The 27,963-nt window shown below is 36.9% G+C and overlaps 3 protein-coding genes across 4 annotated transcripts; all 3 read right to left on the reverse strand.

The window, feature by feature from the left end:
- Positions 1-1,538: 1,538 nt before the first annotated feature.
- LOC103460996 (cytochrome c oxidase subunit 6B1-like) lies at positions 1,539-4,752 on the reverse strand. 2 transcript variants are annotated; one of them, XM_008403312.3, is made up of 4 exons: positions 4,657-4,752; positions 3,219-3,333; positions 2,065-2,165; positions 1,539-1,670 (listed from the first exon to the last, which is right to left on the reverse strand). In XM_008403312.3, exons 2-4 carry the CDS (start codon positions 3,322-3,324, stop codon positions 1,617-1,619), a joined length of 261 nt encoding a protein of 86 aa, XP_008401534.1. In that variant the 5' UTR covers positions 3,325-3,333; positions 4,657-4,752; the 3' UTR covers positions 1,539-1,616. The 2 variants fall into 2 exon arrangements, with proteins under 2 accessions (XP_008401534.1, XP_008401533.1); XM_008403311.2 differs by lacking the exon at positions 4,657-4,752 and adding an exon at positions 3,934-4,083.
- A 98-nt stretch (positions 4,753-4,850) lies between these two features.
- Positions 4,851-9,139, reverse strand: LOC103460997 (C-type lectin domain family 4 member E-like; the record flags this gene model as incomplete). Its single annotated transcript, XM_008403313.3, has 5 exons — positions 4,851-5,633; positions 6,874-6,998; positions 7,510-7,661; positions 8,278-8,442; positions 9,043-9,139. Coding segments are annotated over 5 exons (693 nt in total), but the record flags the coding sequence as incomplete, so codon positions are not given.
- Positions 9,140-11,868: 2,729 nt separating this feature from the next.
- On the reverse strand, positions 11,869-27,926 carry LOC103472850 (uncharacterized). The gene is made up of 6 exons (XM_008422701.2): positions 27,768-27,926; positions 20,239-21,469; positions 17,489-18,146; positions 16,064-16,314; positions 13,819-13,998; positions 11,869-13,725 (listed from the first exon to the last, which is right to left on the reverse strand). Exons 2-6 carry the CDS (start codon positions 20,971-20,973, stop codon positions 13,516-13,518), a joined length of 2,034 nt encoding a protein of 677 aa, XP_008420923.1. The 5' UTR covers positions 20,974-21,469; positions 27,768-27,926; the 3' UTR covers positions 11,869-13,515.
- Positions 27,927-27,963: the final 37 nt, after the last annotated feature.

Here is a 27,963-nt window from a genome sequence, read left to right on the forward strand (position 1 = left end):
GTGTCACAGTGGGTCGTGAGGATGTATTTGTATAGCTCCACTCTCTGTGTTTCTCTCTCTCTCACACACACACACATTCTCTCTCCGGTGTCCTCCATGATGCTTCCAGAAGTTGACCTTGGCGCTGCTGCTGATGCAACTCGGCCCGTTTATGGGACATCTTGTCATGTGATGCAGCTCAGAGGATGCTTCAGCAATAAAAATTATTCCTTAAAGCATTTTGGTTTATAGCTATGATTATCGTTTTTTAAATTGATATAGAAATTTTGTTGCTACATTTAGTTACTAAAATCAAGCCAAGTTAGGCTTGTGAAACATATCCTGAATTCGCATTTTTAGTCAGTATTTAAAAACAAAATTGACCTTTACTGTCCCTTCAGAAAAAGTAAGTCATCATCTTAGCATTTCTAACAAAATATGCTATAATCAGTTGAAAATGTGGGCTACCTCCCTAAACTACTTATTTCTTGCCTCATATTTGTATTCGACTGCTTGTTTCAAAGGAAAATTAAACAAAAACATTATTTTATTAGTTAAAATAAATAGAACATTTGTAATCAGTCCCCCTAAATCACTATCTTGCAAAAAATATTTGCAAAATATGCAGAGAGGATATATAAAAATATTGATTTGCAGCTTCCAGTTTTTTGGAATAAGAGTCTATTAACTTTTCACACTTAAGACCAGTTTTAATCCATTGGTAATATTGCATAAACTCAGTCAGTTGGGTTGAAACATCTATATATTTTTAGGTTTTTCCAGATTTTCAGTTGGACAAAACATTTTGCTTTTAAGTTGGCTTTTACAAGACATGTCAATGATTTTAACTAGAACCGTCCCATTACGGGTCTGACTGCATATTTAGGGTTGTTGTCCTGCTATAAGGTAAATTTCCTTCCTATTTTCCAGTCTGTTGCATAAACTACCATGTTTTCTTAAATGACTGGGCTGCTTTTAACTCAGTTTTTCTTCAGATCAACTGTGCCCACGTTTAGAACTGTTAAAGAACTCCCCCCAATTTCCTTTCTTTAAAGCATGCATCACTTTTTTCATTTCAGATTTATGTGCTCCTGTGTATTGTACCTCATAAAATCCCATTAAAATAGCAATACATTTAAGGTTGTGGTTTTAATGTGAAAAATATATATATATAAATCCTGTAGAACCAGGATTTCATTTCCAGCTTGAGTTAAACTTTTTCTCATTTTGGAAACATAAAACATGTCACTTGGTCCTCATCTCTAAAGCTTTCAGAACTTTCTCATGCCACAAATTGAACTTTTTTGAGTTCACTCCAGTAGCTTTAAACTGAATTTTTTAAATAACTTACTTTTCTGAGGCCTCACATATGTTGATTACAAGAGATTAGTTTTTCTTCTATGCTTATTTTTTATGCAAAAAAAAAGGCACAAAACCTGAAATAACCCGGAATAAAAAATGGATAAAAATCAATTGTCCTAATAGTTTTCCGATCCGAATATGAAGCAGATCTAAGCACCTGCTGGTAAAAAAATAAATATTCAAAGAAATAAAACACATTTTCACAGTAACAGTGTTTTATTTAAGCTTCATATTAAGCTTATGGGATGAGAAAAGAAACAATGAACACTTTGCCTTCAAATTCTTCCAGCAAAAGTCCCTGATTGCCGTTGATCATCCCATTTCTGAACCTGTAAAACAAGTAAAGAAAGTCAGGAGGCAATCAAAATACGAACAGATGAAAATACCACACTGAAAGAAGAAAAAAAAATTCCAAAATATTTACTTTTGAAATCATAAATTTGGATTCATTCATTTTATTTAAAGTACATCTACATCATACAACAGATCATCTTGACTTGGCAGGATCAAATGGTAAAAGAGAACAAAGTGCTTGGGATGTGGAACTCTGCAAAAGACATCTCTTGTAACAAAAAGCATTCAGGCAGTTAATTTTAAGAAGATAAAATGAAATCCTGTGACTCCTGTTGGATTAGCAACAAAACTTTAAGTTGGTTGCTGCAAATGTTTAACACTAAAACTATTTGTATTTTCTTCTGTTAATCCATATCACGGCACACATACCCAGGCAATGGGGCAGAGACTCTTGTATACCCTGCGGTACCACTCACAAGGAGTCGTCTTCTGTTTTTTAGCAGACAGAACTTTGTTACATCTGTGGTAATCTGTTGAGAGAATATGAAAGCAGTAAAAAAAACGTTTAGTTAAGAAGCAGAAGGCAAACAGTAGTAGTAATTTGTATTATTGAGAACCTCCGAAACTTCAATCTTTCCCCAGTTTTAATTGTGCATATTTATCCTATGCTAAAACCACAATATGTAAATATATGACTCAATAAATTTTGCACAATCTGAAACATTTTTGATGTGGAAAAACTGCTTTAGCATGGATGCACAAATGATGTCCTACATATATTTACAGTTTTGCAAAAAAGATGTCACAAAACCCCAAAAAGTTTCAAGAAATCTCAGAAAAAATGTAAGAAATTATAATATGCCATTTGTTCTGCATAGAGAAGCCTAGTTCTCATCATTTGTTGTGGGTAGTTATTATATAGGAATGCCAACATTTTATTATTGATATTATTGGTAAAATGTTCTGTGACTGAAAGTCCAGAATGTAAACTACAGGAATGTAAACTACTACTACAAACATGTGTTGAAAGTGACAGTAAAACAGCACCAGGTCTCATCAGGGAACATTTAGCTGCTTTCAAAGGTTTCATTGAAGAAGCTTTACTATCGGTCTAAAATGGAGCCAGCATTTTATTCATGCTCCAACAGCTCCATCTCGCCTCTCCTTTGTAGAGCATCTCTGCCCCAGAAATATAACAGATTATGTAACCTACATTTCTGTGAGCTGTATCTTGACTTGAGGCAGGATTTCCCTTCAATATTAAAATAAGCTATATTTTAATATTAAAGAGTTACATTTTTATCTTGTTTTTTTTTATGTGCTAAAATGACTAAATTATAATACAAATAGTGGCTGCTTATACTACAGCTGGGATATCTAGTTTTATATACTGTTACCCAACAGTGCAAATTCCAAGTGTAAACAGGAAGAAACATCAACACACTGAACTAAAGCTTGTTTTTTTTTTCTCCATTCTTAAAAAAAATGTAATCCTATCACAAAATAAAAACAGAAAGCACATGAGAAAACCTGCTAGTGATCCTAAATGGATGTAATAAAACAAAGCACACTGTCTTGCTTACCTAAGTAGTTCTGGTAGCAGTTCCGGGTCTGGTTGGTGTTGGGGAACCGGGCATCAAAAGGAGCTGTCCTGTACTTCTTGATCTTCTCTTCAAACTTACCAGACATTTTCAGCCTCTGTAAATCAACACAAGTTCAACAGCATGGTAGTAAGAACAATAATGTATTTGGATTACATGACAGGCAAAATGCAATCAATGCAAATTAGGAAGATAATTTCTGGCATATGGGGCAAGCTCTTAATGTCAAACAATATTAAACCTATGCTTATTTTTCAGATTGAAATCAAATCAAACCAATTTAGACCTAAAATGAACGCATAAGTGAAATTAACGTAAGCGAATTTGTGCCGTCTTCGCAACACGTGACCACGGCGAACAACTACACAAACACACAAGACTTTCTTAACTGAATAAGATTTTTGTGGATAAATGGATTTAGCTACATTAGAAGCAAATACAAATCTCAATGCTACACTCAAAACGTTTTTGTAACTGTAATATAACAGAAACAAAATTACATTACTAGCTAATGCACTTATCTTAATGATACACTAAGACCGTTTTTTTAAACTGAAATACAACAGAAAAACTACATTACGAGCAAGTATACATATCGCATCGCTACACTCAAAAATTATGTACACTGTTCTATACTTTATCAACCAAAGAAAAAACACCACAAGCCCACGTGTCTTTCAAACACATAAATACTTACAAAGACGAAAGTTTTCTAATGTAAAGCGTATAAAGTGCACTAAAGTGGGCGTTCACGAGCCGTTTACTTTCTACTAACCGCCTAAATTCTTGTTGACAAGGTAACCGGAGAAATTCATTTTGCTGCTAAGAGCCCTCACTCGGTCATGTTTCTGCCAAAATGACAGATAGTTTGTAATACAGATGTTCCACTCTGTTCAAATTTCCAACCCCACATTTTTTGAACCATTCTTATCATGAATTTAGTCATACAATTTTCTACCTATGAACTTATTTACCAGATTATTAAAATGCTTTACATACAAGAAACTGAGATTTATATTGCCCTCTGCAAAAAATACAGTTATATGTATGCACCGTTCTCTGCAGAGAAAAGTATACATTTTGTAATTTCTATAAAGCTGTTATTATTTAAGTGACATTTAAAGAAAAACAAAACAAAAAACAAACAGTGGAACCAAATTGCTAGAGACACCCCGCCGGATTCTAAATCTGTCCATTACTTTTGGTCTACGAGATAAATTTAGTAAATTATGGTTAAACCTGGTCACCAGCGGTCACTAATCTCTTCAAACAAGTAAATTCTACTATTTCACGTAGCATTTACACGAAGAACACACTCTTATATAATTAAATTCATTCGTTGGTGGTATTTCTAAATAGCAAAGTTAATTCTAGATTGTCTTTCTTTAGAAAAAAAAAAACAAAAAAACATTTACAATACCTTCTCAAATAATCTCAGCTCTAATCCGCGCTTGTTCTTTCTGCTCAGCAACCAAATTCACTCAGAAAGCATTCTGGGAAACGGAGTCTATAAAACGTACTTCTCAGTGCAGCACTGCCATCTACTGGACAAACAGAGAATGTACACATAGACTATACAAATAAAATAAATGTTTGACAGAGTATTGAAGAAAGCCAGTTAAAATGAAAGAAAAAATAATTAAACATTGACATATCAGTTTATTAACAGTTATTTTAATCAGATAGAAACTAATAGTTTCACAAACGTGCCACAATTTCAGTCAACAAATCAAAAATAATCTATTTTATTTGTTTAGATTACAATGTAGTTAATATCAATTTAAATTTAAAAGAGCCTTCGACATTTTATGGCAGTGATAGTTGGAAAATGTTACTTGTAATATTTTTTTCAGCCAAAAGATACAATTCAGAGAAACAAAATGAAGAATGAAATTACTAAACTATAAAAATCACAAAGAAAAATTACAAAGAGAATCCGCCATTAAAAAAAAAATAAAAGTAGAAAGAATAAGTAGGATTTAAACAAGTGCACAAAATGAGTGAGTAACAAAAAACATCTTTGAATAAAAGTCACTGTTCTCTAATTAGTCCTGTTAACACAATCCTAATATTTGCTTCTAATTTCTAGGGATTTTCTACGTCTTTATACAGTGACAGAAAATGTTGGAAAATATGACTGATCCTTAATATATTCTTTTCTATGTTAAACCACCTTAACATACAAGAGAAAAGATTTAGGAGGTATATTTAAAAATAAAAATAAAAAAAGCCGTTGAGTTTGGTCACTGTAGAGAAGCTTGTCTGCGTTCACAGATCCTCCTCAGCTGACCAGAACAGCTGGAGCTGAACCAGCTCTTCCGGTAGTTGTCTCCTGGTGTGAGTCGACCGCAGAGCTCCTTCCTCTCTCCTGTGACGTCTGGCTCATGTTCCCAAAACCTGCAGAGACAAGATAAATAAATTCAAACATTATATTATCCACCTCTACTTCAACATATCTCACTCATATTGTTACTGAGGTAGTTTGCTAGTATCTTCTATCACTGAAGATGTTAGTTATGTTTACTGAGATGCAAGTATAATTTCTTTCATATTGAACATCCAGATTATGACTTTCAATAATTCCTTTTTTTAAATCTATGGGCTGCAACACAAACAATTAAAAAGAATGTGCTGCAGGTAGTCATATTTAAATCCACCAGAAGACAAACAAATCAGAATATTTACTTCAATTATGTACAACAAAAATGTGCCCCCAAAATTATTTTGATTTTTTTGAAAGTTTCTGGGAAGTCAAATAAATAATTTATCCTGGACTGCAGAACATTACATCTCTGATCAAATGAGCTCAACAGAGTCTTCACTTTCTGCAATGAATCAAGAAGATTCACCTGCCAACCAACATCCTCAGCACATTCTGTCGATGCCCCATAGGGATCATATTGACCGGTGGATTTCTGTATGGTCAATCAGCAGCACAGCTGCAGACTGGAAGGCTCCTGAGAGAGTGGTGAGGACAGAAGAGGAAATTACAGAGACTCCTCCTCCTTCTATTAAGGACTTGGGGGCTGGAACTGCTTGTTGCATGTGGTTAAAAGTGTCAGAGATTGTACACATCTACTTCAGGTTCAGTTATTGGTGCTGCAGCATGAAATCCAGAATAGCCAGAATATGCAACATCTCCATATCTCAAACCATAAGACTTCCTTAATGTAAAAGTTTATAGTCTTGTTGTCAGGATGTCGACAACCAAGGGTAATAATTTCTGTGTAATAATTAAATGCAACAATCCAGCTGCATTCTGCAGTGCCTGCTGTATTTCCATTGTATGTACACTATTACTTTTCTCTCTGCTATCCTCTGTTCATTTTAGTTTTTATATATTTTAAGTGTTGTGCTTTAATGGGATTTTGTTCATGTGTGCACTTGTAGTGAATATCCTGAATGACAGTAAAGTATCTAAAATGTGATGAAACCTAGAACTGCTTGGAAGAAACGACGTCTTTTTAATTAAATGATAAACTAAACTACCATCCTTTCTCTCTATATCTGTGTAACCTGACAGGTTGTCCTGAAACATGTGATCAAACTGTCACAAGCTTAAAAAGACCTGCTGGCTTCTAACCTCTTATGCCCTCCTTCCACCCCTCCGCCTCTTCAGCCCTGTCTTTTCACTCACTGTGGTCCGTTCTGCAGCGGGGTGCCGTCACTCCACTGCCAGGTCCCGTCCACAGCGCTGCTCCTCAGACCGAGCCAGTATGAGTCTCCCTGGCTCCGGCTCTGGGCCATTTTGAATAGAAACTCCTGAGAAAAAAGTTGATAACATCGGGGTCAAATTCATTTTCTTCAGTAGTTCTGCTTTAACTTGGCTTATGATAATAAATTCTGGATGTAATCTGTGTTACATGAGCTGTAAATTTAATGAAAGACTAAACCTCCAATGACCTTAAGCTGCCTCCCGCTCCTTTTAGTCGTCGTAAAGCTATTCTTAACCAAACTCACTGCTGCTGCTATGCATGTATATGTGCACGGCTATATATGGACATGCGGAACCTGTGCATATATAAACTCTGGAACATCTTATTGCACAGTAACCCCAAATATGTGCAGAAGATGCAGAAAATCCCAACAGAGCTCCATTAACCCACTTATAAAGATATATGAAAAGATGTTTAAGCTGTGAGACCCGAGATGGTTTCCATTGAATTTGTGACTGAATGCAACTTAATCTTTTTTTTGAGAGAGAGAAAAATGGAGAGAGAGAGAGAAAGAGAGAGAGAGAGAGAGAGAGAGAGAGCAATATGTCTGTGATCACCTGCTCCTCCTCTGTCTTGATTGTAGCCAGAGCGCCCCCCAGTGACATGCAGAGGTACTGACTACTGATCCAGTCAGCTCTATCCTCACTGAAGTAGAAACATTTCTCTCCTTGAAGTGTCCAGTCAGTCAAACATGGCCTGCACTTTCTCTCTGTTTGAAATGTTAAAATCCCAGAGAGGAAAAAAGCTTTAGAAATTGTCATAAGCTGCTTTAAGCCCTTTTTGTCAGAAGTTCTCCATGGATTTCTAATACTGCCGTTGTGAAATCATCTCATTTTGACCCCAGCTCCAGAATGTCCTTTAAATTCCCCTTTTCAAAACATAACATTGCACTATTTTATCTTTGTCATAATTATTGACTATTTATTCTTACATTTGGCATTTTACATTAGGAGTTAAAGTTCATATCAAAGTAAGGTAGATACACGCCCTTCAGTTTCTCACTATTTTCTTTTAAAACGATTAATTCTTCAAAATGTGAAAAAATGTTAAATAAATGAACATTTTTCATGAAAATCAAAACAGAGCTTGAAGAATTTACAAGGACATCTAGGAAAACACATTTTGTTCAACTTTATTAGTTCTGTTAATTTAGTCTAAGACCGTCTGTTGGGCCCTCGCTGGTATGTGTTGCCTTCTAGTCAAATGAAAAAGTCCATTTTTAATTCTGAACTTCAGCTTAAAATCACCTCTCATTAATTATCAGCAGTTTTCTTTTTTCGACAAAGTGCATTTTCAAGAATTTTGAAGCTTGAACACAAACTCACCACCAGTGGAAGAGTTGTTGATGGGACAGTACTGGTTCAGAGCAGGATACTGGGCGAACAGGAGGTGATGGGACTGGTTCAGCTTCTCCAGACGGTTTGTCAGTTCTTGCAGTTTATTTTCTTGCAGAGATGACTGAGACTGAGAAGTCAACATAATCTGAACCACTGTGGGATCATACACATTTTTTTCAAATTTTTATTCAGCAAGTTTTTTTAATTTACATTGTTGTTAGTAGATTGTTAGAAGGAATACATTTCTGTATTAAAAAGATTATATTTCTTTTAATGTTTCATCACAGTCCAACAGTCCAACTGTTTCTTGCACATTTTATCAACATCTGTTTAACTTAAAATTTAAGTACCTTGAATGTCATTTGAAACTTTTATTTCTAAAACATTTTGAGAACAATGGATGCCTATTTCTACTTTACGCTACTTTCCATTTTTCTAATATGTAAAATCCTAACAAAATAATTTACTGGATAACCCACGGGGTCACAATAGTCTTTGACTAATAGAAAGCTGATTTAAATAAAATGGCATAGCTGTCACACTTAGCTGAACATCAGAACAGTCTCTCAAAATGCTTTGCAACATCAGTTGAACACGAAATGAGGATTTGTCTTCCAGAGTAATGTTTTCATTAAGATTGTACTCCAGTGGGCTTTTAGAGACTTACATGATCCACACTGATGATCACATACGCTCTTCTGTTTGCATTTCTATATTACAGTCACTGTTGCAGATGTAAGATGGGATACTCACAGCAGAGAGTCTGCAGCAGAGTCACGATGGTGAGCAGGAAGCAGAGCAGAGATAAGTAATGAGCCAACTGTCTGTGGTCACTGAATGAAGCTAAAAGTCAAAAACCCAAACAAAAGTATGAGCTAAATCCCCAGCATCAGCTCAGCAGTGCAGACGCATATGTTTTTAGCCTACAATCAAGCGACATTGGTAGTTTTGACTTGAATTTTGAGAAATATTGGAGTGAAATGTGTTCATATAGAACAAGATGCAGACTACAATAAGAACATGTGTTACTGTCTCTCTAAGAAATATCAACATAGACCTTCTCACTTTGACTTTGAAAGAAAAATCATTTTAAAATGTGTACTAAAACTGAAACTAACACTAATGTTTTCCTTCCATGTAATTTACTAAAAAAAACCACAGGTTTAACTTCAAAGCAAGAAAAACTCAGAAATGAAATGATTAGAAAAAATAACTAAATGAACAATGAGTTCATAGGGAGGTTTTAAAAACCACTTGACATAGTTAATACATTTTGATGCAAAATAACTGATTTTTCAAGTACACGAACAATCCACATGAGGCACTTGATCTTTTCTGAATGTGAAAATTCATTAGTGTTTTGGAAATAAAAACTAAAAGGGCTTTCATTCAATCACACCATAGAGAAAGAAAAAAACTGAATTACCTTTTCCTTGGGCGGCTTTAGTTGTTTCTCCTTCTAGCAGAGTTAATCCATTGCTTACTCCCATTATGATCTCGTCATATGCAAGTTAGATTTCACTCTTTTGCTCCATTAAAACTGAACTTTTCTATTTAAGCTAGCTTTCCAAAGCTTGTAAACCTCTGAAAAGCTCAAAAGCTCCTACAACCAACAAGCAAAAGAGAGGATCAAGAGTCTGACGCAGTGTCACATATGAATACCAAATTAATGGCTCTCCAACTGTATGTAAAGTAGAAGTGACTGTGATAGTCAAATAACTGGCAGGACCAAAGCCACAATCTTTCCCTTATTTTAGAGAATATCAAGGAATGTGCAGCCTCTAGTGGCTGCGATAGGAACTGAAAATGGATATTCTTTAACAGTGCTAAGAAAGTTTCATCCATCCATCCATCCATCCATCCATCCATCCATCCATTTTCTTACACCCTTGTCCCTTAATGGGGTCGGGAGGGTTGCTGGTGCCTATCTCCAGCTAACGTTTCGGGCGAGAGGCGTGGTACACCCTGGACAGGTCGCCAGTCTGTCGTAGGGCAACACAGAGACACACAGGACACACAACCATGCACACACACACTCATACCTAGGGGCAATTTGGACAGGCCAATTAACCTGACAGTCATGTTTTTGGACTGTGGGAGGAAACCGGAGTGCCCGGTGAAAACCCACCATGCACAAGGAGAACATGCAAACTCCATGCAGAAAGACCCCAGGCCGGGAATCAAACCCAGAACCTTCTTGCTGCAAGGAAACAGCTCTACCAACTGTGCCACTGTGCAGCCCGCTAAGAAAGTTTTACTTAAAATATTTAGTTTTATTTATGAACATTTTTTTGTGTGTCTCCACAATACCCCTTAAACTGGTGACAAACATGGCCTTTAAATAAACATAGATCTAACACTGATGTTAGTGTTGCCCTTGATTTGCTGTCATTTTATTGCCTAAATGTTTTAATAACCTGTATGCGTTAACTGACTTGTGTGACTGTGGGCTGAAATGCTCTGACTGGTGCTCGTGCTGGAGTTGCTGCCTTGAAGCAGGGTGCACAGTGGAGTAATTGTTTACACTGTTGCCTCACAGCAAGAACACGTGAACCTTGAACGTTCACCTTCTGCATGCATGTTTTCCTGGGTACTCCAGCTTCCTTCCACCATCCAAAACACTGATGTTAAGTTAAGATGGTTTCCCTAAATTTTACCTGTATGTCTGTGTGTTTCCATGTGGTGGCTTGTGACCTCTACAGGGTGAAAAATGTCAGTTTATCATTGATCATTTGCTCCAGTTCCCCTTAAGCCACATGAGACCAAGCACAGAAACTTGATAAAAGGATAGATGCATCCAAGTATTAAATCCCATTTATTTGTAGTTTTAAACTCCAGTCCATTAGGGTGAGATGTTGAGATGCTTTGTGGAAAGTGTTCTATTTCTTTTCAAGATTAAACTTGTCATTTTCCTCTAGCATTGATGGAAGGTATATTTTTATGTCCTTGTGGTGGCTGAGCAATAGTTTAAATAACACCTCATTTCACCTCATACTTTGAATTTAAAACGTGTACACCTTTTTTTGTTTTCTGTTTTAGAACTTGGTCTTCAATATGAGGGCACACTGTCTATGTGATAGGAAAATTACTCATTTTACATGCTCTTAGATTTAGACCTATTGATGCAAACCATGATATAACCAAAATGCTTATTTATGTTTGTATAAATTTTTGACCATAACACCTGAGTGCCACTGCTGAAATCAAAGGTCATTAGACGAGGCATTCATTTCTTACAATCTTTTACTGTCCAGTTTTGGTGAGCCTTTGCAACTTATAGCTTCACTGACCTGTTCTTAGGTGCATATGACCATTATTGTTGGTTTTAATAGTTTAATCTGCTAAAGCCAGATTGAAGTTGACTAGCAGCCAACTTCAATCATCCTACAATTTTATTTAGCAAGCAAGTTATCACAGATAGTAACTTTTAAGAAGCTCACTTCAGTCTGAACTAACTCCTCAAACACCAAATAACTTTTGACTTTTTGTACTTTTGTAAAAGAGACTAACACCACTAAGACTCATGAGCTGCCTGGGTACACTCTAACTCTATGTTCTCCACAGGACGTTACAGAAATGTTATTTTAAATTGTTTTATTCAAAATTGGTGTATATTTACAAACATTTTCCAGATTTATTATTCATAATCTTCCTCCTTCAAGTTTTACAAATCTGTGTGTATTTTTGGCTCACACTTGAGGGAGGGACTGTTTTGAACTAAAACACGTTATATACATACAGACAAACACAGGAATGAACAAAACAAATGCTATCAAAATGCTGGAATATACAGCAAAGGCGAAAATAAGCAGATCTAGTGTTAATGATGATGATGCTAACATTGTTCTACATATGGAGTTAAGAGCTTGCAAACATTTCTCTGCAGTACATATATGTAGTCTAAGTGACGAAAACAAAGGAAAAGTTTGAAAGAGGTGTAACACATTTGGGCCACTATTTATCCCAGAAAAAACAGGAACAACATTTCAAAGTTCTTCATACTTTGGCATACAAAAAAGATTTAGAAGATGTTTAAAGCTAAAATGTTTTTTAAAATGCTGTAGTTAATATCCCTTTTTAACACACAGACCGGTCAAAGCAATAAAGCCTGACTTAAAGCCGAACTTAGACTGATTTCCACAATTTGTTACAGAAGATATGCTCCAAAAACAAAATGAGGTAAGCAAAGATTAGGAAAGTGCTATGTTTTTTCTTTTTCTTTTTACTTATTTACAATGTAACAAATACAGTCATAAAGTATTTTAATCAATGGAAAGAGACCATCTACTATTATGTACATGTACAAAAAGGGAAAAAAAGAACTGAAGGTACAAGCTGCTACCATGGGATCAGCAATACTCTCACTTCTTTAGCTCTTCTGAGCATGTGCAACTGCATAAGTGTTGGCATGTCTGCCTTTGCCTTAAGGTTTGAGCTGGTTGGAAATAGGCAGGATCAGGTCAGATGTTCACAGGTAAATCCTATCATAAGCCACCAGTTGATGAGGAGACGTTGGCTTCACAGCGCTGACACGTTGTAGGCCGGTTTACCTGCTTTGATGCTGTTAGGTGGCTTGAAGCCATAGCATGTCACACCTGACATCGAACCATCTCACTGTTACGCAACAACCCTTCGACAGCGGTCAATTGAAAAGCATTTGACAACATGCATAATTTGGTACAACACATAACCCATCTATTTAATTCTTTTTAATTGTATTTGTTTTTCTTCAAAAAGCCTGCATTATTTTCAATATGAAATACTAATATAATGTATACAAGTTAACATTATCGAGTAATGCTATAAAAACGCCAGGTTTGACCTGCAAAAGAAACACATCCTGTGACAACATCAGTCCTGCTGAGGAGCTGATGAGGCTCGTTTTCCTGTCCCTTTTACTCTCTTCTTCAGCCTTTTTTAATGTTTGTGATGATTGCAGCAAGCTCGTCAATAGCATCCAGCAACTTCTGTCGCTGTTCTGCTGAAAGGAAATCCAATTATGTGTGTTGAATCCATCAGAGCAGCCGCAGTCGTGACCATACAGGCAGTAAATCCAAAGCGCTGCACTCTTGGGAGCTTTCAAAGCAGTCCTGCTGAGAACATGGAAGTGAGCGTGTAGGTGGAGAAGGCAGAAAGATTATATTTCTCCACTCCCCATCCATTTTTGACACATGCATTTAATCATATAATCCTACTGCTTTGCCTGTGAGAATTCAATGTTTCTCTTTAGTGACAAGGCTCAAAAGGAAGCTCAGTCAGCCCTCCATGAAGTTCCAATTGCTCTTCAGACCACGACATGACGTCACCAACGATGTGGCTTCCGCATGATGCTTGGGTGTGAATCTCATTGGCTGTCAAGACTCTGGACCAGAACTGGAGATCTGACAACTCTCCCAAGAACGACTGAGTGATGTCAAAGCGACCTCCCATTGTGTCCTGTGGTGTGGAGGAGAAGGCACATAAGTAAATAAAACTTCAAAGAGGAGGTACAGACTAACAGTTCAATAATACTCATAACAAACGGCTCACCTGCTCCTGACCCAACATAAAGATCCCTCCTGGTTTTATGGGATTCCAGGCTGACAGGTTCTGTCCGGAACCTTTCTTCACTCCATCCTGGTAAGCCTCCCAAACGCCGTCACGTGTCGACCATGTCACGCACACATGATGCCACTTTCCATCTGTCAAACTTATTGGTACTGTCACCGCCTATAAACCAGGAAAGAAGGAAAGGGTAGAAAAAAAATACACAAAAAACTGTTATTTAAACTAAAACTGAAGAATTTTAAACTGCTGTCTTCACAAACGCCTGTTACGTCCTGTCAGTAACTCTGACCCAAACAGTTTATCAGTTTCATTCATTTTTACTAGTGTGGTGGACATCTTGAAGTGCAACATGATAAAATAAATGAATAAAATAGGTCAATTTGTGGACACCATGTCCAACATGGTGGACATGGTGAACTGTTTTTGAGAAATTATTTTATTACGCTGATTTGCCACTAGGCACAAGCTGGTTACAGATATCAAGTTATGCCACATTTTTAAAGCTGTAGTTTCAAAGCAGATTAAAATTTTCACCTGATTCCTGTGATTTAAAGCCAGGGTAGAGGAGGTGCTGGACTTACTAGAGTTTTCTCCAGCTGTATGTAGCAGCAAGTTATAAAATAATGCCTCCTGACCCCCACATCTCTAACTACCCAAATAAAGCTTGTTCACTTATTTCCCCTTGCCAATAAAAACAGAAATTTGGTTATTTGGATTTTCTTTTTCTCTTAAGAAAACCGTGGATCACCAGAATGCCACCTATGTCTATTAGCAGCAATAGGGGGGAAATAAACTTTTCTGTTTATAACTAGTAATAGATTAATATTTACAATAGCGTTTTAAATTTCTGCATAAATATCATAATATGAAGATGAAACAGATCAGCAAGCGATGGACCTCAACATGTGTTGCTGTGCACTAAAGATGAACTAAATGAAAAAGGGTATTACACACACAGCATGTGCATAAAAACATAAGTTTTCAAGTGTTTGAAAATATACTGCTCAAGAAAATAAAGGGAACACTTAAGTGTTCACTTAAGTGTTTAAGTGTTCCCTTTTATTTTTGAGCAGTGTATATATCTGAAAGTAAAATTTTTGAAATTAAAGATACACTGCTCATTACTCTTTTCATTTGAATTTAGTTTTATTAGTCCCTTTAGAAAGCTATGAGCAGCATTTGTAATGAAGCCAAGAACAGCCTGGGTATTTAAACAGATACCCTGTTTAAATACCCAGACATTGACAGATACCTGTCAATGTCAGCTTACTGTCCTCTCACCAATATCCTATAAAGAGCAGACTGGCAAAAATGGTTAATATTCTGAACAATAAGCCTTTCAGGTGAACACTGAAGAAGATCACCTCACCTTGACAAATTATTTTAAACCTTGCTAACTGAATTCATGGACATAAGTGGGTCATTAATTGTTTTGGTCATGACTGTGCATGTGACTCACAGACAACAAACATGATAGTTTTATCTTACTGGTCTCTCCTACAGACAATTAGGTCAGTCAGTACAAGACTATAACAGGATTAATTGCTTTGCTTATTTGTTTGTTGTGATCACCCAGTACTGGTGCAAGGAAGGGACATAGTCAACCGTCTACTTTCAATTCAAAAGGAAAAAAACGTAAAGGCTTTTCAGAGAAAAAAGATTAGGGGATTAGTAGTATAATGAAATCTTAGTAGGTCACTCATTTGTATGTAGGTTAGTGTCAGGCGAACCTAGATTTCCACAACTAATTTCCTGGAGAAACACAATATACACAACTAGATTTACAAACCTCTCTTCATAGGAAAATCCAAAAAGGCTTGTGAATTTTTTAAAAATACAACATAAAGAATACCTGAAGCAAATAAGTTGATGTTATTGTATAGATTAGTATTGAAGTATTCTACGAGGAACTGGAAACATGTGGGTAAATCAACTAAACATATTTGAGTCGGGAAAAGTAGTACAGGAATATATCTTTAAGAAGTTGACCCTGTTGCTCACTTTCTTCAGCTGGTGATTTATTTTATAATCAGATGTATTGTAAAAATATATATTTTTGTACATTTACTGTCATTTTTTTTAAATTATGCATGGGCAAATCTATAAGAAGGAATGACCTCATATAAGCTTTTGGTTAAATGCTTACATGTGCTTAAACCACATTCAGTTTCTGCTATATCTGATGGTAGATGTTTTTGCACATATGACCATGTTACAATGTTTTCACCTTGTCATTAATCAGCAGCTCCATTGGGTTGCTGCCCCATTCCATTAGCACCAGCTCGTTAGCTTGCCCAGGCACGGCGTAGGAAAAGGGTGTTCCGAGGCCAGAACCTTCCCCTGGCTTCAGCCACAGACAGATGGTCAGGGCGAAGATCTCATTGACCACTGATCGCTTCATCCTGGCATACATGTAGTTGGTCCTCATGGGAAACTCAAGCAGGAAAGCACTTGGACTCTTAAGCTTCTTTTGGTTTCCTGGTAAGATTGGGAGGAAAGATTGGATTAATTCCAATCAATCTAAAAATCAAACATACGTAGCTCTGCACTTCTCACAAAAAAAACCTTTGACCATTAGCAGGCTAGAGATTTGCAGTGGAACACCTTTCCATAGCTTAGTTTTCACAGTTGTTGGTTTTTGTTAACTACAAACGTTTAATAATTGTTTTAGCACACTATACATGAACTGAGACGACTTAGGAGGCACATTAAACATGATCATAAGTAGAAATAGATGATGTCTATCTCTTTTTATGTATAATTTAATCCAAGTCATGACTGGTGATAGTTTATAAAATGTAAACAAATACAATTATGAATAAAACAACCATATAAAATGACAAAAGTAGCTGGAGCTAACTGACCAAAGTATGGCTCCTACATTAAAGTGTAAGGTTTAAGAAGTACACCATAATTTAAGGTGTTATATCAGTGTTATATCAACTCTGTTCCACCAGGCACTCTGCCAGCATGTTTTACATGTTTCCCTGCTTTAACACACATGATTCAGATGATTGCAGTTCAGCAAAGCCTGTTTATCAGCCATCAATTAAAATCAGGGGTCATGAAGCAGCGAAACATCTAAAACATGTACGGCAGTGTGTGCCGTGGGGACGAGGATTAGGAAACCTGTCAACACTGGCTAATAGTACCTAGTGCTTCCTTGTGTAACTCCCACATGTTAATATAAATTGCTGACAACTCCACAAAGGACAGAGGAAACATAGGAGTAAATATACAGGGATTGGTGAATGCCAATCCTCTTAAGAGGGCAGTTTAGTGGGAGACATGTCAGAAGTTAGAGATGAAGGCAGTCGTTTCAGCTGTTTCATACTTTTGCACTATTCCACAGACTCCACTGAATAATACCTATTACCACAAGATCTCGTAATGTTATTTGTTGTTTTATTAGGAGCTCTAATCTGTCACATTTCAACACAGATGAGTGGCTCAAACGCGGATCAGAACAGTAACAAATGGAAACATTATGTATATGCAATATTTGCTAAACATAGAATTAAAGGTAACCTGCAGGATATTTGGGTATGTATGTGAAGATGTAACTTTGATGAATAATCTAAAATACCTAACTACCAATAGGAACTGATTCATGTAAATGCTTAGTCCAGAACATGTGGGTGTGTGTGCTTACCATGGTCGTTGTGATGTAGTTGGCTGAGAACCGTTTCCAGCTTGCTGTGTCCAGGGCCCCGCAGACTCGTTTCCTTGCTAGTGTAAGGAAGGCGCCTGGGCGGGTGCTCCCCTTCGTGATTGTGCTCATGGTCCTCAGTGTCATGGTGAGTATCATGGTGATCATCGTGGTGGTCATCATGATGTCCAGGTCCATGGAAAGAATCATGGTGGCCATGATGGCTATCATGACCACCATGATGGTCATCATGGTGGTCATTATGATGGTCATTGTGGTGGCTGCTGTGATGGTCGTCATGGTGACCATAGTGATGACCATGATGCCAACCATATTGGGGGTCATAATGGCGACTGTGATGGTTGCTGTGATGGTTGTATCTATGGCTACCGTGGTGGCTGCTGTGATGGTCTCCATGGTGACCACTGCTATGGTGGCTATCATGGTGGCTATCTTCAGGATGGCCACCATGGTGAGTAGAATGGTGGTCATCATGGTGGCTGCCGTTGTGGTTGTCATTATGCAAGTCGTCATGGTGATCAGCATGGTGGTCATTATGGTGGTCTCTGTAGTAACTGTGCAGCTGTTCTTCTAGAGCATTGATCTTTCGCTGGAGGAGTTCTCTGAGGGAGCTTGAGTAGGAACTGGAGGAGTTTCTTGCCTGAAGATAAAAATATACATAGTATTATCAACTGCTCTTTCATCTAATACCTGAGGCCTGAGTCTTAATCTAAACAATGAAATCAAGCTTTAAATGGTATTTTTATTTCTATTCCAGTAATATCCTTAAATTTCAAAGCACTTTCAACCGCTGCCTTTATTAGCTTTCATTCCCTCTCCCCATTGCTTGTTCTCATCTTCCTCACCGGCAAATCCGGCTTTGTTTCCTGCCAATACACGCCACAGTTAGTAGCCTTATCAAGAGGGATGAAGGTAATTGAAGGTGAGGCTGGCTAGCACCCTTCGGTGCACGACCAGGGGCTAGCGGTGTAGACATCTTGTTAGAGGAGGGAGTTAGACAGGATAAATCCTGGCAGTGATTATGTTTTGACTAGCACCTTTAAGGGAGATTGAATGAGATTTCTCTGAGCATAGTCTGGGACCACCTGCACACTAAATGAGGCTTTTCACATACATGTACATAGGCACAATTATGTGGATGGGTTGTATGAATGACTAAGATGAAGTTAAAGGTAAAAAGTTCCCCAAAGCATCAGGCTCTACATTCATAAGCCGTCCTGCCCAACAACGCCAGTAGATTGGAGCAACTAGCATATACTTTTGTGTCAGGTGTCTCTAAAAGACAGGTTTGCTTTGACTAAGAGCAAATATGTCCTTGTGCCTATTTTTTGAATTGGAAAGATAAGAATATTTAATCACATTTTGATTGTTTTCTAAAGAAAATAGATAATATATATAATATATTTAATGACTTTAATATCTCATTCACTTGAAGTTGAGAAGAGACCAGTTAGCACTTAAAGATCTATCTACTTTAAAAAACTGTAACTGTAAAAACTGTAACTGTAAAACTGTTTTAAAAATCTGTGCAGTTGTTATATTGTTCCATCTGCACAACTGTTGTCCCTGATTTATGTTGTTCTGGTTCATCATTACCTGTAGATTATCCCAGCTTTCACAAAGTCACAAGACTTGTTGTTGAAATTTTTACAGTTCTAACTATAACAAATTTTAAATGTCTTTTTTATTTACTCTGATTGGAGTAAATGAAAGCGCCCCATAAGCACTTCTGATGTTTTTATACTTAAAGTGTTTGGTCCATTTAAAATGGTGGTGTCTAATGTTTGTCTTCAAGAGTGGGTATGCTGCATGTTTTAGTTCTTTTATCTGATTCAATTCACGTGAATCAAATAATGCACAACTCTGCACAACTTTGTAGCATGCTCAGGTACAGCTGAGCCATTTCAATCAGCTGTGTTGGAGTAGAGACATCTAAAAATGGGAGGCCACAAGTCCTTGAGGACTGGAGCTGGAGCCCCATTAAAACAAACTCTGGTTCATTCCCCCATTTGGTTTTTTTGATAACTTGGATATAAACACAGCAATTGCACTGGGGTGTGTAAAGTACCAAGACTGTTGGGAGGGTGTAGTCTCAGTACGATTACAAATGAAATCCAGAAAGATTTGCTTACTGTGTGCTATCCAACCTCAATACAACTCCGGTACCAGATACATGCTACAACCTCAATGCACATGCCTTCCTGTATCCAGGTATGCATGTGAATTGTCGAATGTGGTAGAGTAAACAAACAAAGGCTGCAAGTCTTTTCTGCTAATACCAAATCCCTTTGCAACTTCAAGATTTCAAGAAACCAAACCACCAGAAAAAGGTGAAAGTTAAAGTAAATTGATTTGGACCAATGTAAACAAAACACAAGTGTCAAAATGCCCCCACAAAATGCCAAGATGAGAAACAACGTGCATGTTTCTGTAGTTTTATTTAGATACTGCACGGTTGGAAAGATTAGCAGCATTGTTGGATTGCCACAACAAAGCTCTTGGTTTGACTCTCAGTGAGGTTCTTCCTGTAAACAATTTATGTTTTTTCCCTGTGCATGCATGATAAACTTAAGCACTTTGAATAGCAAGGCTAACATAAATATCCAAAAAAATACAAAAGTTTCAGTTTCTGACACTTCAAAACCATGACATGGCAACCGATTAACAGCATTTTGGTAACAGTTTAGAATTAAGGTCAATGTGAACATTGAAAATGTCTGAAATTCACTCACCTGCAAGTTCTCCAGCCTCTCTTTCAATGTCTGTAGCGTCTTTCCAGTCTGTTCTGGCGAAAAAGAGCTGTGTTTGCCATATGACGAGCCCGTTTGGTGGTGGAGGTCTGACCTGTGGCTGCCATGGGAGGAGTGATGATCACTGCCATGATGTGCTGAGGGCCCATGGTGCAGTGATGAGGGCCCATGATGGCTGCCATGATGTCCATGGTGCTCATCATGGTGGCTGTTATGATTATCATGATGGCTGCTATGGTGCGTGTCATGATGATTGTCATGACTGTCGTGATGACCAATGCTGTGGTGACCGCCAAACCCTTCACACAATGTGAGTTTGGCAGTCAGTTCTCTGATGGTCTCCCTCTGGTCCAGGATTGTTTCCTTTTGTCTTACAAGGCTCTCACGAAGGTGCAAAATGGTGGCTTTTGCCTCATCTGACATTATGCCCCGATGATTGCCAGTGCTGTGGTCATTCCCATGACTGCTACTACTTGGTCCATGGGGCACAGAAGGTGGTGAATAACAGCTGGGATCTGCTTCTGGGGGAATGGGGGTACAGACAAATTTGGGACTAATTCCATAGTCATATTCTATGGTGCCCACAGCAGCAGCACATGACAAAAAGTAATAAAAAATCAGAGAATGTAGGGGAAAAAGAGGCAGGAGTGCTCCACACCGTTGCTCATGCCTCACTGGGGAAGGCATGAGGCTCAGAAGGCTGTTGTCTCTGGCCATGTTTTGTTAGAATGAATGTAGTCCCTTGATAGATGACAGTTTTCCCAAGAATTAGCTTTACTTTGAAGAACACCATGAATGAATGTCATTTGTGTTGCATGTAGGTGTTTTGTAGCATATCATTTCAATAAATTCACTTGAGACATAATTTCCTCTTGAATGACAAAAAACAAAACTATAAGTAACACAAATGCCAAGAGAGCAAAGAAGTGATCCAGAAATGTAATAAGGTCGCTGCCAAACTGTTTATCTTTTCGCCCTTAAGCTAACCTATTCGAATCAGACAAAGTTTCTTGGCTCCATGGCAAGTCAACAGGCTGTGAGAACTTGGCTGATGTATCGTGAAAGGTTCTTCCACCCACTCGAGGACGTGGTGTTGGGCCAGTGCCAGGCAAGTGATCAGTCTTGGCTCCTGTGACTTCCTGTGCTTGACAGCTCAGTGTAATCCATTTAACTTCAGCTTCTAAACATCCATCAGATCCTGGAGTAACATTTCCTGTTGCACAGACAGAGAACAAGGTAAGAAAAAAAAACAGTCTGGGCAAACAGAAACATATTGAAACAAAACCATTAATTTATGCAAACTGCTAAACTTTATTAGATGCTTTGTTGAAATATGTTTTTCATTTCATAAATGATGACTTTACCTTATTACCAACAGAGATCCCACTAAACAATCACACATCTGTCGAGTCTTAAAGAAACAGTATAAACTAAATTTATATCCACTGACAATCTAAAATCACAATTCTATTTATTGTCTCTTCTAAATGTCATGTACAAATTTACAATCATTGTAGTACTTTACTCATTTTTCTGTGTTTTCTTGTGTTAACACCTAGTTTGAGCTCTATCCAAATATCAGCTTCTGACTACTAATAGATTTCTTTTATACCTTGATACTTAACTATCTTCCACAAATAGTTTTTTGAAATACATATTTTTGCTAAACTTAGAGGGGAAAAAACTTGAAGCAACAAAAAGTATTAAAAGCACAATTTGAGTGAGTTCTACTAAATTTACGGAAGTGGAACAAAAGTGAATGTTTTCATTTCTAAAACAACTTAAGGATGTTTGTGAGTCTTGCCAAAGAGTGTGATGCGAAGCCAAGAAAAAAGGTTTCAGAACACATAAGCTGTTGCTCCTTTTAAGCTCCTTATCCTTATAGCCAATCACCAGTTTAAACACCCACTGAGAGCATGGACATTTGAGTCTGATGCCATGCCCTTTATGTGACTTTGAAAAAAAAAAGGGCTTTGAAATATAAACAAACTAACTAATTCCAGTTTTTTGCTGCGCTACTGTGAAAATTTATGTTTGAACAGATGTTGGCTTGAAGTTTAAGTAGTAGCTTTTGAGCAGAAAAAAAAAAAATTCCATGACATATAAGTAGTCATCAAAATAAACGGATAAACTTTCAATAAAATAACACTCAAGACAACCCGTGGCCACTATTGCTTCAGCTAAAGTTTAAGTTTTCAACAAAGCTGTTAGTCATGCAGCACTTAGAGCTGACCTGCATAAAAATATTACAACATGGCTTTTTATTGGTCATCCTGTCTCTGCAAGTATGCATATACATCCCTAAGTAAGAGATTGCTGCATTTTCCTTTTCGACTGGCTCAATAGTAAAACCTGAAATGATGTTATAGTAGAACTAGCAGCCAACATCCTTTCTTAGAGGCAACAAAATGGCAGACCTGGTGCCTGGGCTGTCTGTCCTGAATTTGAGGTACAACTCTGAGCTAAAGTCTGAGATGGTGATAGGTAATTTCCTAGAACCTACATAAAAGAACCACAGACAACGTATATGAATTTTTAGCCGACTTCTGCAGAAGGAGAAAAACTCTGTCAGCTCCTCCGAGCTGTTCACAGAGCGTTCTGCCAATCTTTGGATACAGCTTGTCTTTTATTATCAAACTTCAAAGAGGGAGGATAGGCAAGATAGACAGCAGAGGAAAAACAGCAAAGGTCGTAAAACATTTTACCTAAACAAAGCAAAGGTCGTAAAACAATTTAACATCTGGCCCCTGATCTGAGCCCGGTTCAAATCTCGGTCAAACTGTTTCACATGAAGATAACAGGCAGCTGTGACTTCCAGGTCAGTTCACACATACAGTTTAAACAAGAGAACACTTTAACCTGAATATGAACTAAAGTAACAACAAAATGATAATACCAAAAAATCTCTATCAGATGGCATTAGCAACACTAAACAATATTGCAGTAAGTTGCCATAGATACGCAAGCTGGTGAGGAAAATTGCAGTCCAAAGAGTCACATGGATTTCTTAGGGAACTCCTGCTGCTTTTATGTATTTTGCTGCATATGAAATCACAATAAGCAACTTCTAGCTTGACCCGAAAGGCGTGACATCCTTTTTTTCTCTTCAGACAGTAGATTGGCTACCTTTGAGTGAGTGATAAACAGATTTAGCAACAACATGAGGGACTTAACCTGACAACAAGCCATACTTAAAGACAACATTAGGGGAGCTTTAAAGACATGATACTTCTCAACAACACGTGGCAGCACATTGATGCCCCGCAAGCAAAGATCTGTTTCTTTTTCTTCACAAGAATACTATAAAGCACAATGCCACTGTGGATAATAAAAAAACGATAACAAAAAATGAACAAATCAAATTTCAAAACAGATACCTCTTCAGTGGCAAAGAGGTAAATTTATCAATAATAATATGACAAGCTAGAACAGTGTTTGGTTTAATTGCAGAAAAAAAAGTATCTTTTTCACAAAACACTAATATTCCTTTCAGAAAACATTCCATGGCTTTCATAAAAGTCATGTTTTGAATATCTGGTGATTTGAATGTAACCCGCATCTCCCTCAATAACAGCTGGAGGAAAACAATAGACTGTCTCCCAGGCCCTACTGTCATTTTTTTGTGGTAATATAAAAAACAAAAACACATAAAAAACAAAAACCCATAAAAAACAGACAGACTAGTGTTCTGTTTTGTGAACACTAGGAATATCTTTTCTGCATTTCTCTTCATAAGTGATCACAAAGTGCCTAACATGTTTCTTTTTTGTTTTTTTAGATTTTTAAATGATGATCAACTTTGAAAGTGTTATTTCATTATCACACTTGTATGTACGAAACATGTTTAGAACCTGTGATTAACCAGGCTTAGGAATAGACTGAAAGATATGCATTTTATTTTGAAGTTAAAGAAAGTTCTTTACACAGCTTTGGGAAAGATTTCTTAGACGTTGTTGACATACTGTGTCATTCTGTGTGTCAGTTTAGCTTTTTAAGACAGCCTAGACTACCCAGTTGCTTTATAGGTGTACATGTACACAGGGTCCTGACCTGTCTGAGGCTTAAAGATGCTCTGCCTCTCCTGTGCAAACTTTGACCTCGTGCTTTGCACGATTCAACTCTCCCCCTTAGGTTCTCTGGCTGCATGGTTAACTTTAAAAGGAACATGAGTTATACCTCATCTTGATCGGCAACTGCAAATATAACCACTTCTGGTGGTGCTCAATTTTATTTTATGTTCTTTCAACTTCATTTGTAAATTTCTCTTTTCTGAAATTATCTATTTCGGTTTAAATACTTTTCTATTTTTTTTTACCTAAATAAAATAACTATTGACATTATATTAGTAAAAGATTCTCTTCTAATTTAGAGTAACTTGATAGCTAATTAATATGGTAAGAAATGTTATATATAATATTCTACCAATGCAAATGTTTTCTCCTTATGTCTAAACAGTAAAGTGATGGTTTGGTGAGTGAAAATAGACCTGCTCTTAAAGTTGGAATCTAGTAAAAAAAAAAAAAAAAAGGTAAATTATCCTTTTAAAATAAAACCCATTTTATTTTTCTGAGTAAAGTATGACGACTCTTTAGAGGCCGATACCTCAATAACCCTGACTTTAAAAATAAGAAAGAATGTTACAAGATCCAAATTTTTGAATCCAAATATGGTAATCTTTTCACAATGTGTGTTTTCATTTGCCCAAAGAGAAGCACGTTCCATATAAAAGCATACCTCCAATAAACTCGTTTGTAACTTGCGTCTTCACTGCATGATGAGCATTTTTGAGTCGTTTTTCTGTGACTATTTGTCCAGTAAAGTTATGAAAGTAGAAGGAGGCATTTAGGTAAGCTTTCACAAAGGCTCAAAGTTTTATCTATAGTCAAAACAATCTATACTGAAGAAATCAAAGGTTATGAAGTTAATGAAATTAACATTCAGGCAGTGTTGACCTTCAAAAATGAGGTCTTCCTTGGTGGGAAAAGTGAAAACTGGTTAAAGCAACACCTTTTTGAGTAATCTTTAACTGGATTGAAATACTTTGTGACAAATGTATCAGATTAACAAAACAGTGGACTCCCAGTATTCATGTGCCTGTGAATAACTAAAATCCTCAAATACTTGAGACTCCCTCTAAAATGCTTACTTACTTCTGTGGTTGGGGGTACAGCCAATCAGCGACAAGGGAATTGAAATTGATGTGTCACAAAAATGCCAGTAAATTGTGTGCCAAGTAAGATTGTGTCTAAGTATTTTAGCTTTCCACGCTGCCATTTGTTTTGGAGAATGTTCAATGCCATGAAAGGGTTTGGGCCCACTGGGTTATGCAAGGTTTCTAGCAACATAGTACAAAAATGTCTCTTTCAGGCTTTTTTCAGAAGTCTGAAAAAAGCAGGCTAAAGAATCTAAAGAGCCTTTAATAAATATGTCTAATAAAGATATTTTGTGTTTCAACATCACATCCAACAAATCAGAAATTTAAATTTTTTTGCAAAATTATATTTATATATTAATTGTTGTCACACTTGACCTCACTGTGAACTGTGCCCTGATTTTTGATTTTTTTAGTTTGTGAACAATCTTGCATTTAAGGCAAATGACATGAAAAATGGTTAACAGTGATAAAGTGTTGAGAAGAAATAACTCAATTCAAAAGATGATGTTTTCTGTTATTTGCCGAGTTGATTTCACGAGAGCTGGCCTCTCACGCGAGTCAACAAGTGCACTTCACACCTGAAAAGAGACTGGATCATCCTGACAATTTGCTTGGCTTTTTTAATCTGTCTCCTGCCCGTGAAGAAGAGTCAAGCTAAAGTCCCAGAGCTGCACGTGGCTTCAACTTCATCAGCGATGAGAACTCAAGAACTCAAGAACTCAAGGACTCAAAGATGGATCAAACTTATGAAAAATAATAATAGTAATAAAGTCTCATTGGTTCTGCTTCGGTTTTCTCCGCGTACTCCGGTTTCCTCCCACAGTCCAAAAACATGACTGTTAGGTTAATTGGCCTCTCCAAATTGTCCCTAGGTGGGAGTGTGTGTGCATGGTTGGGTGTCCTGTGTTGCCCTGCAACAGACTGGCGACCTGTCCAGGGTGCCCCCGCCTCTTGCCCAAAACGTTAGCTGGAGATGGGCACCAGCAACTCTCCCGACCCCACTGAGGGACAAGGGTGTAAAGAAAATGGATGGATGGATGGATGGATGGATGGATGGATGGATGGATGGATGGATGGTTCTGCTTCACATATTGATATTTCAAATAAATAAATGGTAAAAATTAAATTAATTTGATGTCTTTTTACTGTAATGTTTAGCCAACTGTCCTTTTTGGCATTTTGTGCTTTCCTTGCTAGAATTGTGAATTATGTTTTTAGCATATCTTGTTATTGTTTATTTAAAATTAGATAAAACAACAACACATTTTTGAGTAACTCAACACAACACTAGGAATATCAAACACTCAAGATCAACATCACAAATTAAATACATCAATTAAAATCACAGTTAAGATAATCCAGATTACTTTTTTATTTTTAACATAAGCAAAACCATTTTACATAACAAAAATAAGCCAGCGGATAAGTGAATGCAGGTACTGCATTATTTTGCATTTTGAACGAAAAAAAAATCCAGTACCAATAAAATTTACAATTGTCAATTTATTAAATGTATATTGGGAGATTTAAGGCAGTAAACAAAAAAAAATCAGAAGTTTGTATAATTCTATATTTATCCAGTTATTTGAGGTTGTGTGCAATTTGCAGCGCATGACCTCAAACTAATCAAACTATTACGAAGTGAAGGATAGAGGTATTCTTTCAAGAAAATCATAGAATTTAATAACATACCAAAATGTCATTTATTATCAATTTCCTATAATTTATTAGCATATCAGGAGCTGTTGGTCATAAATTCTGTAAGAAATAATTTTAAAACATCACAATGACCAAATTACTAAATCTTGTTGCAATTAAAAGGAAAACTGATTTGAATTAATCCAACACATAGGTGAGACATTCAGCCATGCTTTTTTAGCTCATTTAAATGGAAAACTAAAGAGTTATTTTTACTAATCCTCACTGTCTATATATACACATTAATAGCTCAGGTATCCCAGTTTGTCTTGAAATAACACATATTGTGTTTGGATTGCAAGACTAACAGAAAAAAATATGTCATTTGTTCCTCCAAACTGGCTGGATCCCCTTTCCTTCAACAAACTGGGATTGTTAGTCTTGCAGAGTTCAATACATGAAAACTATGAAGTTGAGCCTCAAGTCTAGTTATCCTGTCCTAGAACTGTCTGTAAACCAGTAAAACTATATACTTTTCCTCTAGATAATCTAAACAAATGGAAATGATCTCTGACTGTAGCAGCATTACTTCCAGACTTTTTTATTGGGATGACAACCTTTCGCTGTGGGTAAAAGGTTAGATTCAATCAACTATTTATTTTTTTGTGTGCATAAAACAGCAACTTAGTTATTCAAGAAAGAAACAAAGTTTTCTTACCTGCCTGTAGTTTTGAAGTCCCTGAGCTTGTTAGTCCATTCAGCTCAGTGATCAGCTTGAGGAGGATTGGCTTTAGGTGGATAATTTTAACTCGCTCTCCCTCTCCGTCTCTCTTTCTCTCTCTCCTTGATTGATGCAGAGTAACCTGAGGATGTAGCTCTCAGTTATGAGAAGGGCAGTCAGAGTGTTCAACGTG

The sequence above is a fragment of the Poecilia reticulata genome, chromosome 11, assembly GCF_904066995.2.
Source record: "Poecilia reticulata chromosome 11, P_reticulata-male-v2, whole genome shotgun sequence".
Taxonomy (NCBI): domain Eukaryota; kingdom Metazoa; phylum Chordata; class Actinopteri; order Cyprinodontiformes; family Poeciliidae; genus Poecilia; species Poecilia reticulata.

Coding starts and splice junctions, on each gene's coding strand:
- LOC103472850 (XM_008422701.2), bottom strand. CDS start 20,973: ATGGCCAGAGACAACAGCCTTCTGAGCCTCATGCCTTCCCCAGTGAGG. Junction 18,147..20,238: donor AGAGGCTGGAGAACTTGCAG/GTGAGTGAATTT, acceptor TTTTATCTTCAG/GCAAGAAACTCCTCCAGTTC. Junction 13,726..13,818: donor TTATGTTGGGTCAGGAGCAG/GTGAGCCGTTTG, acceptor TCCACACCACAG/GACACAATGGGAGGTCGCTT.
- LOC103460996 (XM_008403312.3), bottom strand. CDS start 3,324: ATGTCTGGTAAGTTTGAAGAGAAGATCAAGAAGTACAGGACAGCTCCT. Junction 2,166..3,218: donor CTGCTACCAGAACTACTTAG/GTAAGCAAGACA, acceptor TTCTCTCAACAG/ATTACCACAGATGTAACAAA. Junction 1,671..2,064: donor GTCTCTGCCCCATTGCCTGG/GTATGTGTGCCG, acceptor CTTGTTTTACAG/GTTCAGAAATGGGATGATCA.